The sequence below is a fragment of the Sceloporus occidentalis genome, unplaced genomic scaffold (assembly GCF_023333645.1).
Source record: "Sceloporus occidentalis isolate IW3139 unplaced genomic scaffold, rSceOcc1.0.p SCAF_30, whole genome shotgun sequence".
In the NCBI taxonomy this organism is placed as follows: domain Eukaryota; kingdom Metazoa; phylum Chordata; class Lepidosauria; order Squamata; family Phrynosomatidae; genus Sceloporus; species Sceloporus occidentalis.
The window spans coordinates 2,190,857-2,203,280 of NW_028317010.1; the positions used below are offsets into that span (position 1 = coordinate 2,190,857).

The 12,424-nt window shown below is 40.6% G+C and overlaps 1 protein-coding gene across 1 annotated transcript in view; it reads left to right on the forward strand.

Moving 5' to 3' along the window:
• Positions 1 to 12,068, forward strand: part of LOC149298896 (ubiquitin carboxyl-terminal hydrolase 54-like) — a 51,563-nt gene extending 39,495 nt beyond the window's left edge. The window contains exons 18-22 of the mRNA XM_089486758.1: positions 406 to 1,784; positions 2,476 to 2,591; positions 5,828 to 5,968; positions 10,124 to 10,310; positions 11,431 to 12,068. Of these exons, the coding sequence (XP_089342884.1) occupies positions 406 to 1,784; positions 2,476 to 2,591; positions 5,828 to 5,968; positions 10,124 to 10,310; positions 11,431 to 12,068 (2,461 nt within the window). The remainder of the gene's footprint in view (positions 1 to 405; positions 1,785 to 2,475; positions 2,592 to 5,827; positions 5,969 to 10,123; positions 10,311 to 11,430) is intronic.
• Positions 12,069 to 12,424: the final 356 nt, after the last annotated feature.

The following is a 12,424-nucleotide window of genomic DNA, read 5'->3' on the forward strand; positions in this document are numbered from 1 at the left end:
TTATATTTCAAGAAAAATAATTTAGATATTAAATATTAGCTAAGGTTTTCCCTTTGGACACATTCTTTTTTAAATAATTGTTTTACGGTTCCTGCTACATGACTTCATTTGGCTAATTAAATGAAATTAGGCTATATGTGAAAAGAAAGGAAAATCTGTCCAAATTACACCAGCAGGCTTCCATACTAATCCATTACTAAAGATATTTGGTTATCTGCTACATTAACCTCACTATCGTGCGATCCATGTCAGTGTTACTTGCGTCATGTTGTAAGTTCTTAATTTTAATGCTTTCATCCACGTGATTGAGATTGTTCCTTATTCTTAAATTCTATGGCTGCTCAATAAATAACATTTGTTTTTTTTCTGTGAAGTAATTACTTTAATTATCACCTGTCGTTGCAGTGACCAGGCTATCTCGGACCAAGTTCCAATGAACCCACAGGTACTGCTGGATACAAACACAAAGGAGGACTTTGCATCCGCTCCATTATTCCACTCGTTTGCTACTAGCCATGAGTTGCTTCCATTGTCCTCTGAGTCTTCCAATTTATCAGCTTCTGACCATAGCTCATATAGCAAACCATTTTCCAAACACCTTGCTTCATCTACAGATCCTGATATTCGTGGTACCGCCTCACCTCCTAAGCATAACTTAGTTAACAAAGCAGTAATAACAGAGGATTTCACCCAAGGCCTCCAAAACGGTATGACAAAGACTGAGAGGACAAGTGATGAGAATCCAGATAATGGCAGTAAGCTGATCGAGGAACATGAGCTTAAAGATGGTTTTCTATCACTACGTAAGGTGAAACGCAATGGCATTAAGTCTGGATCTTTACCATCCTTGCTATTCCCCTGGGCACGGCGAACACAGGCTCAGTCTCCAGATAGAAGCAACCCACCGAGCTATTGTAACAAATCTGTTAGTACTGAAGGTCATACAACCACTGATCAGACTGGTTCTTGTGTTTCAGTCGCTCCGACAGGTTCCACCAATTTCCACCTTCCCTCAGCCAGTGTGTTCTCAAGAGTCAACAGCCATGGCATTTCATTGGAAAAACAAATTGAAACTGGCAATGCAGAACTTTGCAAGGCTGAGGCACCTAAGAGTAAGGGGTTAGTGCGGTCTCTAGCAGAACAATTTCAGAAGTTGCAGGGGGGTTCACCAAAGAGAAACAGTTTAGGTGTGAATTGTACTGGTGTTGACAATCCAGAGCAGAAGCCTCCACTAGCACAAATACAGGAATCCATGAATACTTCACACACAGAGTCAAATTCCCAGCCCGTAATAGTTCCAGAAAACAAAGCCAACTGCACAGAACAAGTCTGCCAAGATAAATCTTTGACCATAAATGGTTCTAACACAAATATTCATAACCAGAATATTGCTGTCTTCACAGGAGAATTACCTGAAAATATTAATGATAATATTAACAAAGTTAATAGTTCAGTTAACCATGGAAAAATGTTGTACAAAGGGGAAAAAAAGGTAAAATTTGGAAGCACTGTTCATTTGCCAGTCTCTGGGCCTGTGGACCAATGGGCAGAGAATGTCAACAAGTATTATAGTGCCCATGTGGATGGCACAAATCGCCCAGTTTTATCGCCTTGGTCACATCCAGTAAAGTATGGCTTGTCAAAGAGCTCATTAGATTTGCGCCAGGAGTGGAAGGAGACAAATCAAGAGACTTCAGAGCTGGACACCTTATATAACAGGAGTTTACAGGCTGGTCCTAATAGGATTGCGCAATGGAGGTCTGAAAATGAAAGACAGAAGCCACGTGAGTGCCTTAATCAATAATACCACAAAAGATGAAAAATCATCTTTATTATAAGAAATGTAGTTTGTTGCAACAATCTCTATCCATGTTTTAACAGAATTTGCCATATGTTGTAATCGCCACATTTTTTGAACACTCAGTTTACAAAGGGTTTCTACATACTCACCCGGTAATCTTATGTGAACCACCATTTAAATGGCAATTAAGCCTCCTCCTTAATAGCCACTCTGCTTCTTTCATTGAATTGGGCACTACGTACGGTGGTATATAGTGCTATTAAAAACAGAGGTCAGATTCAGGTAGCTAGCACTGTTTGAGTGAGAAATATAAAGATCTGCGTTAATACACATTTTTGGAAAATGCCAGGAGCTGACCACTTGTTCAAAGCATATTTATATTAAAAGGAAGGTATCGGCTTCATTAAGAGTTATGGCGGGAAAAGTATGCTGATCTCCTCCTACAATCTTGTCCCTGGTCTTCACTGCAGGACTAGACCCGGCTGCATCCAAAAAGCACACTCAGTTCCTTACTTATTATTTTGGTTTGTGTGCATCTGTTTCTGATATTTTAGAAATAGCATTGAGGTCTATTATTTGGATGAGATTATGCTTTGACAGCATATTACAATGACTTGAATCATTTTGTTTTATTGTATTTCAGATCATGTATTTGTCCTTGTTTTCCCTTTTAGTTCTTGACAACACAACAAGGAAGATGCAGACTGCTGGTGGCAAAGGTCTATCAAGGACACCCACAGCAGATATAGAGCGCAGTCTCTGTGGAACTACAGATTCACCTGTATCTAAGGTAACAAACATATCTGGGAAATGGCCAGGTCCAGTGTATTTAATATGGGTGTTGGGGTTTGTTTTTTATTAGCTGTCTATGTGTTTGTCACATCACAATGTAATTCTGATGAACTCGCACCTGGCTAAGCTTTTTATAATTGTAAGAAGCATTTTTAATCCATTTTGATTAAGGCATACCAATATTACAAATGAGACAGACGAATACATTTAGGCATGAGTTTACATACAATCTTACATCAACTGCTCTGCTCTAGTATCACATTAAAATCTGGTCTTCTATTGGATTGTTTGCCTTTTTATAACAGTTCTAGTTTTCATATAATGTAATGTTCACAGAGTTCTCTCTTATCTTATACACTTTGAACATCTATGGTGAGGATTTTGTGGAATAAGCAAGGACTTCATTAGCATTGCAAATAAACAGCTCAATATGTAGTTTTAGCAGGAGAAAGGCACCTAAAATGTCATGAATTCAATGACCTGCAGATAAAGGGAGTTTATTGGGCCAAAATAAGTTAACTAGATTTTCCCTGCCAACCCTGGTGGCACTTGAAGTAGGGCTTTTTTTGTGGACCCTAGGTTGGGTCTAGGTTTCTAGCTAAGCCCTTGTGGCACTTTTAGCCTCAGGTCTGGCTAGTCATTATGCGGCCATAAAAAAATAAGGGGGAAAATGTTTTGACCTCCTGTATAGGCTTGCTGGACACTATGATCACACTGTTTGGTGTTAGTATTGTCACATCTCACCATTACACCAACAGGGCATTCTAAATACACAGACATTAATATGTTGTTTTCACCCCTTTGCAACCATAACAGCTTCCACTCTTCATGGAAGGCTTTTCACAGGATTTTGGAGTGTTTCTGTGAGAATGTTTGCCCATTTATCCAGTAGAGCATTTGTTGGATGAGTAAAGTGTGGAAGAACTTGACTGTCCCGCACAGAGCCCTGGCCTCAACCCCATGGGACACTTTTGAGATGAACTTGAATAGAGATTGTGAACAAAATTCCTACAGATCCACTAAAAAAATCTTATTGAAAGCCTTCCCAGAAGAGTGGACGCTGTTATATCTGCAAAAGGGAGAACTAGATATTAATGTCTATGTATTTAGATGGCAATGTCATAAGAGGAGTCCCTGTTGGCCAGGTGTCCCAATACTTTTGTCCATATAGTGTAAACCACCATTTAAAGAAGACTACTGGCGAAAACACTGGATGCCCCAGAAGAGATCAATGGTGAGAAAGCGCTGTCAATCCTTTCGTCAATCATCAAGCATTTCAGCAAAGACAATGGAAACAGAGAAGGAACGATAGATCCTATGTCTGGTGTTCCCAAAGATGCTGTCAGCAGTAGCAGCACATATCAAGAGTCTAGGTATACCAGTCTTCCCATACCTAGACGTTCTGCATGCCGGTTCCCACTCTCAGCTGCACGATCCTCTTCACATCACCCTCTCTGTACTCCAGCAAACAGGTTGACTGGTGAACTGGGACAAATCTCATCTTGTTCCTTTCAGGCACATCACTATCCTAAGTTTCATTCTCAACACTTTGCTGAGAAAACTTTTTTTTTTTTACCTCAGCACAAGCAAGACAAACTGACCGAACTAATAGTTTATATTCGACCAGGCTTCAGAATATGCATGGCTCTGCTCACGTATACAGTGTTCTTTGGGCATTAGCAAGTATAAGACCGCCTCTTTTTTCCTGTTCTCTTGAGTGGATGGTCACAATGCATCTTTAGATCAAAATGTAAGACTTCCCTTACAGATTCTTTCCTCGCTGCATTGGTGGTTAGACGAGGCCCGGTTGACCTCAGAAGATCTTGGCTGACACCAGTGCTTCTGGTCATCACCACGGATGCCAGCAGCCATGGTTGAGGTGCTCCTTCCTCAGATCAGGTTATCCAGGAAGGCTGGAGAAGACAGTAATCTCACCTTCCTTCAGGGCGGACGGCTAGGATGCCCACTGGCAGGGCGGACGGCTAGGAATAACACAGGGTCGGGTACAGGGCCAAAGCAGAGCGGTTCAAACACGTTAATGCAAAGGCCCTGACTGAAGGGCAGGGCAGATCTTTTAAAGGCAGGGCTTCAATCAGGCAATAAGGCTCAGCTGTACCTGGTTATCTGATTCTGAGCACTCCAGAAGGAGGAGGGTGGCCACTAGTGGTAGTAAATGGACATGACAGCGAAATAATTATGCATGGTCCGGGCTAGCAGGGTGGAATCCTGACATACCCCCACCGCTAAGAGCAACCTCCGGGTGCTCATAGAACTGTATAGAAGCGGTGTCACCTTCTGTGGCGAGACATCTTTGTTCTGGCACGTAGCGCTTCTTCAAACACTTGCTGATCCTCACGGCGTATGATAGTTCCGTTGGAAGCTAATACACAGCATGGTGACAGCGCCTCATCTCCTGGACACACAGATGCGATAGTCCTACATCTAAAGTCGTCAGGGGTTAGGAATACACCCTGTACACAGAGTCCCTCTGATTGGAGTTGGTTATCACCAGGACTGGACTGGGTTGAGGCTGGAACGAAGGACAACCTACCAGACCTTGCCAGTTGGATTACACAAGTTTACTGCTTACCTCTCTGGGGCTCAAGGTCCATTCCACAAGGGCTATGGTCACCTCATATCTGAAGTCTATCTAGACTCTCCAGAAGAGATCTGTATATGGGAAACATTTGCCAAAACTTACAGCTTGAGTGACCTGGCCATGAAAGGACTTTCCTTACCGATTCTCATTGATGCCTTTATTTTTTTTCTAACTCTTTTTCTCTTGTAAATCTCACATTATGTGCCACCAAGTTTGGCAAGGAAACATTGATTCTAGTTACAGATAATTTGGTACAATTCTTCTGCCCTCCCTAAGTTTTTCTGTAATAAACTTTTTTCACTTTTGCTGTGTACCTGAGTTTTCAGGCATGTACCACCAAGGTAATAACAGGGGAAAAAAAAATCTTGCTATATAGAATGTATAGTTTTTTAATGCCAGTCTACACTTTTGTATACCTTGTTACATACTCACAGAATTTTTTTTTTCCATGTGCTTTATATCTTACACTAAAATTTCACTTTTATGAATTTCAAACTCTTTGGAAATTGTTCATGCACGGAAATCTTGGCAGAAGCTGTTTTGCCAAGTAGCAATAGCATTAGTGACCCACTTACCCTAGTAAGCTGTAAACAATGTGTGTTCCTGCCACATTGCATTTGTGTGTGCACCTGCAGGTCACTCACGTCAGCGACCAAACCAGGGAGTGTGAGGACGACGAGCTGTACAGTGCAGATCATTTCCGGCGCCTGGCCCGGAGCCTCAGTGGGACAGTCATCACTAGCAGAGAAGACACTCTTGTCTCTTCTCAAAGTTTTGTAAGTAGCACATCCTACACCAAATGGTTTGGTCCATCTTATAGAAAAAGGAATTATGTAACAGATTTGCATAAACAAGTTCCAGTTAAGAATTTTCTTCCTCTAGTGCACGACTCCAGTTCTTGAGTGCGCCAAACAGGTCACCATTTTTGGATATCACAACTTGAGCGCAGATATCTCAAATTTGTTAAACTGGTTGTTTTAAGGCAAATATACACAAAATTCCTGCATTGTTTGTGTCCCTCGACTACTTGAATTTTGCAGCCCTGCTCTAAATGTTGAACTTTCTTAGGGGCTACCTACTAACTTCTTGGCTTACTCTCTTATTGCAAAGTATGTTAATGCCCCTATTTAATAATTAAATAAAAGGTTTAAATTATTAAAATTTTAAATAATTTCACAAGCATTTAAAATTTAAGTGCATTTAGTTGTGTACTAGTGGCTATTTCATTAAAGTGACATTAAACTTTATTTTTCACCCTTAAGAAAATAATTAAGCAAACTTTTTGAAAACTAAGATTTGCACAATCATTATCTTAAGTATTTAAGTATATAAGTCATATTTATTTCCCATAGATCACTTCCTGCTAACTGCTACCACTCTCCAACAGTACAGGCACCAGCAGTGTCCATAAAACACAAAGATCTGCCAGTGCATGTAGATATTGCAGGTTCCTATATTGTCAGATAGAGGTGGCGATAGCAGGTAGCAGACAGCAGGCAGTGATCTGCAGTCAGATAAGTAATAGTCAAAGCTCAGGATAACAATTGTGCATATCTTACTTTTCATGTAAGTAAGTTTTATTTAATAGTTTTTCTTATGGGTCAGAACTCTATTTTACTGCACATACGTGTGGTCGCTCTCTTTCAATTAAATGCATGTCCTTCGAGATTTAAATTTATAGCTTTTCACATGCAAATATTGATAATAGTTTTAACTATATAATTTAGTGTTATATTTATGTTGGTCAAAAAGTTGTATTGTTTAAGGTGCCTATACATTTTTTGCAATTTTGCTTATGTTCTGCTAAACAGCAACACTCCCACATACATTATTTTTTATGTTCTGGAGGGCCACATTCAGCTTTTACATATTTTTACCCTATATATATATATATATATTACTACTACTGGCATGTTTGGAGGTAAGTTTTTAATATTTGAAGTGGTAAGGCTAAGGGATATTGGGGTAATTATTTAGGATCTCTCATATCACATGACATCACTGGGCTCCCTATAAAGTTTATTTAATGTTTTTTATTTATATATAATTTAAATAAACAGAACTGATCACATTATGATCGGTAAGCATGGCTACATAGATCAGCCAGCAGTGGAAGCAATCAGAGATCCCAGCAGTGTCTGGATAGACCCTCCTGAGTCTCTTCTCTTCTCCAAAGACCTTCAGGCATTTGTCAACATTGACACTTACTGGAAGGCAATGCACAGTGGGACTATTGGGCATTCATATTTTGTAGCGTTGTAGCAATGCTGCTTTCTGCAGACAGGGGAGTGTCCCCATCTCTTTTTTTGCTAACAAGTACAGTAATATATATCTTGAAACACTGGTACAAATAATGTACGTTTAATACATTAAATATGGGGGGCCATACCTTGTTAACAAAAAATTTTTTTTTAATATTGAAAAATTGGACCCGAGGAAAGCATTTCCTTGGGCCCCCTCCACGCTTCCTAGCATGCAATCACTCCCTCCGCTCCCATACCCCATACCACTATTTGCCACACTGATTGCAGATTAGGGGTTGACTGTGAGAGTCAGTGCAGTCTTCCCTTCTTCTGACCCTACCGTGACTTTGGGGATGATTACGGGGGGAGATGATCTCTCAGAGTCCCTTTGTCCCCTCATTCACTAAGCCACAACTCTTTTCCTTCCTCTCTGTAGTTCAAGTATAGATCAAATAAACAACAAATATAAAGAGCACTTGCATGTATAGATCAACTGAATAAGACATACAAACCCTATATTTGCAGGTATACATAATGTATGAAAACATAGCATAGCAGGTATAGATCAACAGAATAACACACAAACCAAGCTTTGCATGTATAGATCAACTGAAATTCATATGTGAACTCAGGATTGAAGGTATAGATCAAATAAACAACACATGGAAACAGCACTCCAAGTATAAATCAGCTCAATAAGACATACAAACCCTGTATTTGCAGGCATACATAAATAATGTATGGAAACATAGCATAGCAGATACAGATCAACAGAATAACACACAAACCCAGTTTAGCAGGTATAGATCAACTGGAAATCACATGTAAACTCAGCATTAAAGGGATAAATAAACCCCCTAAATTACAGGCATAGGTCACAGGTTGCACACCCCAAAAGCCAGCCCTGGCATCCACATTCTCCACATAGAACCTGACCAGCACCCAGATTACACAAAACGATTCACTAATCATTCACACAATTCATACACACATTAATTCATTCATTCTCTCACTCATTTACACAATTCATCCACACATTCATTCATTCTCTTACTCATTCACACAATTGATTCATTCTCTCGCTTTCTCACTCTTTATTTCAATATTCTTATTACTCCCCATTTCTTACTATCTATCCCAACTTTCTTACCATCTACTCCCTTTCCCCTCTTCTCACTATCTACCCCCTCCCCCCCTTTGTCGTTCACTTACCTTGCTGAAGTCCTGTGGTGGGAGCGCAGTGCCTCTGTCTTGCTGCTCTGCCGAGGTGATCGCAGCTTCACTGCTGAGTGCTGGAATATGACATCATATTCCGGTGCTCAGCGTGGAGCACCGGCACCGAGATAGACACCTCGCGCTCCCACCACCGCAGTCAGGGCACCGCTGAGGCGGGTGGCTGCCAGAGCAGAGGAGTAAGATGGGTTCCTGAAAACTTTCATGAGCGACCACTCGGCGCACCTCTCTCTCCTCCGCCGGCGTACAGCGTTTCGATTAGGGGGGGCAGTCTACAACTGCTGATCGGTCGGCTGCGCACTCCTTGCAGCTGCGCCCAAGGCGAGTGCCTCTAACTGGGGGGGGTTTCTTCATTATCGGTCCCCCCGCATGATTTCCTGGGGGTAGGACCCAGCATTAAGTGACGAAATGCATTGAAATGCATCAGGCATTCCTTAATATTTGGGAACACCTCTTCCCTTTCCATGAAAGTCTTTGTATTGTTCACAATCATAAGTTGGTCACTTTTAGTTTTGATCCAGTCAATCTACATGAAGGCCAGGGTCTGTTTATGTGATTATTGACGTATTTTAGGGTTTGTCTAGATCGGCTGTGTATGGACTAAACCAGTGCATGAAGCTGCATCATTTTACCATGTCATGTTGGCAAAAATCCTGCAACATGCATTGGCCGAGTTTAATATTCTCAAGTGCCAGGTTAGCATGTCAACACAGGTAGCACCTGCTACTGTCTTAGCAATATGTTGAACTGTGAAAAATCTTTATCTTTACTTACCTCTTGTCTTAGAGTAATTCCCATCAAATTTAGACAACGACTTTGAGACAGACAGTAGCAAGGTTGTAATTCTTATCTGAAATTATCAGGCGACTTCACTTCCAAAAGCCCAAGCCAGCCAAAGCACCAGCTTCAGCATGTGGCATTTTTTCTTTTTGTAAGATTCATTGGGCATATTTAACGAGAAGTATAGCTTCAATAAAACAAACCAGCTTTTAACATGCTTCCGAGGATGCATGTACATTTGTAACATAACAAGGTTTTTTTGTTCTGTTTGAGAATCTTTTAAGTACATTTTATAGCTTTTTGTCCTTTAGTTCATCATACCAACTGGATATATTTAGGTTGTAATCATGCAGTTGGTTGTATGCATGTAATCCTTCCCACATATGTCTTGTCTCCATTGGGGGAGTTAGCTTTTTTCAGTTCTTGCATTTTGTCCTCTAAATTATTCAGTGTCAGTAACTGGTAAACATTGTAGATACACTCCCAGCACATATGATCACCTCTGCAGTGTATTAGGTGTACTGCAGTATACTGAGTGGGGCTTGATGCGTTGTTATATGTTATCCTTCCTTGTTATGCAATATGTGCTTTAATACAGTATTTGATCCTGCTTCATGTTAACCATCTTGTTCATTTGTATATTTTTTTCTTTTTTTCTGTCCCGTTTGTTAAAAGGAGGCATCCAATGAGAGGAAATCGCTTATGGACAGCAGCCATCGCTCTCACAGCTCCTCCTCCCACCCTTATACCCACAATCCTTCTGTCTTATCCTATGAACCCCAGCACTACCCAACCCAGCTGCAGCACCCATCCCATGAGGTTCTGGCGCCCAGCATGGTGGGTGAGACACACAGACCACCAGGTAATCTCACAGAATCCTTCCTGCATGTTCTCACATCACTTATTTGTCATCTTGTAGACACCTTCACTTGTTACATCTGGGAACCGTTTGCTTTACCCAACCTATTCTATGTGTTATTAACCAATATGTGGGCTGCCTCTCCAATAACTATCATGTCTCTGTAATGTGGGATTTCACTTTATATAAATGTAACATATTAGAAATTATTGTAAAATTGTACAGGGATAAGTCCTGTAAACACAGAACCACATGTTTTGGACCTATAAATAATAATTTGGATGCCTATGAATGTACTGCACAGATACAGTGATAATGTGGGGCTTATTGATCTATGAATAAGCAATAAATGTCCACAGTTATGCTAACTGATTGTATTAGACCTCACCTGAATGAGCATAGAAAGATGATTACTATGGTCCATAGACAAAATGCAAATTTAGGCTTTTCAACAAATGTTCTTCAAGCATTGTATGTATTGTTGAAGAATTAGAGTCATTATATTAGTGGTAACAGTTTGGATCATACTGTTCCATTTAGCTGAACGGTTCTGGCATGACACTTACAATACTTTTGTTTCAATATAAAACAAATCAATGTCAATCAACAGCAACAAATTAACCGATATAGGAAAGGCTGAACTTGATGGACGAATGTCTTTTTTCAGCCTATATAACTATGTAACTATGTAAATGTCCAGTTACACTAATTCTTATTCAAACAAAGTGTGAAGATGAAGTATGAAATTAGGTAAGTGAGGAGGACAGACTGGGAGTGAAAATGGAGATTAGGGTGGATAACACTGCTGTTAGGAAGGGCATGACATGAGTAAAGAGAGAGGACAGTGGAACATAGTAGTAACATTGTTTGCTTTTTCTTGATTTCAGAATATTTATAGATATTTTTACCCATTCCAGCAATTACTAACAAACAAGATGAGAATAAGATGCTATTTTGTCTGTAGATTAGAAGCATTGCCCATAATCCCTATCAATATCCGTGTTCCCTGGTAGCTATGTATTTACTTGTTTATTTATAAGTTGTTCTGATGTTCTGATGTATCTCTTTCATGTCACAATTCTTCAACCCCATTCCTTTCCTTGTTTTGTGTTGTTTCTTTAAGGAGGTACCAACTTCAAAAAGCTTTTGGCTATGCCTGACCGGGGTGAAATTGTCAGAAGCAACAAATATTCAAACATGGCACTGAGCTATGCAACTCTGCCAAGGGTACCAAAGCTCAGTCCTGGTTTACACTCCAGTCCACCACAAAGGTCTGTCGACCACTGGCAAGACGCAGGAGCTGAAGAACAAAATATTCCAGGTTGTCTTCTATGGTCTGGTCAGATATCTTCATCTGAGCAACACATGGTGAATTGTGGCTCCATAGGCTCACCAGGCAGAAGATCACAGGTTGGCCTCTCACAGCAGACATCCGGATTCAGAGGCTATAAACCCTCTACAATGAATTGCAAGCCACAAACCACCACAGGGTACAATACATTTAGAATGCCTCGTAGTTCTTCTATGGGTAGAGGAGACACATGGGAAAATTCCTTCATGCCTCAGCCTAGAACACAAAGCCCAAAGAGGGTTGACATGCCACCAGAGGATGACTGGAGACAAAACAGTTTTGCACCCCAGTTAGGTGGTAGGAGACCTCGTCCAGTATTTTCGCCCCATAGGACCTTTTCATCTGCTTCTGATGTGTATGGGACATCTAACTGGAGAGGAGCCTTTGCCTTGCACAGAAATGGTCAATAACTTTTGTCATTCAGCCAGCCAATCATGGAAGCATCTTTCCTGATTAGGTACTGCCAAATTTGCAGTTTCCATCAGAATTCTATGCTTTGTAATGCAACTGAATCTCTTCTAAAACAAAATGAGTGCCAGTCTTCTTTTAACATCTTTATTCCTGTGGAGAGCCACCTTATGTTAGTTTATCCAGCAAGAATTGGAATCCATGTACCCAAGTGGTCTAGGAAGGATTTGCAATGAACTTACACTGGGATCAGTATATACGGTTTCAGAAATGCTTGTCTAGGGAGCTTGCAACCACTTCGGGTCTGAATTACTGACAGACATTTCTTCCACACAATACATATTACGAGCAATTGATT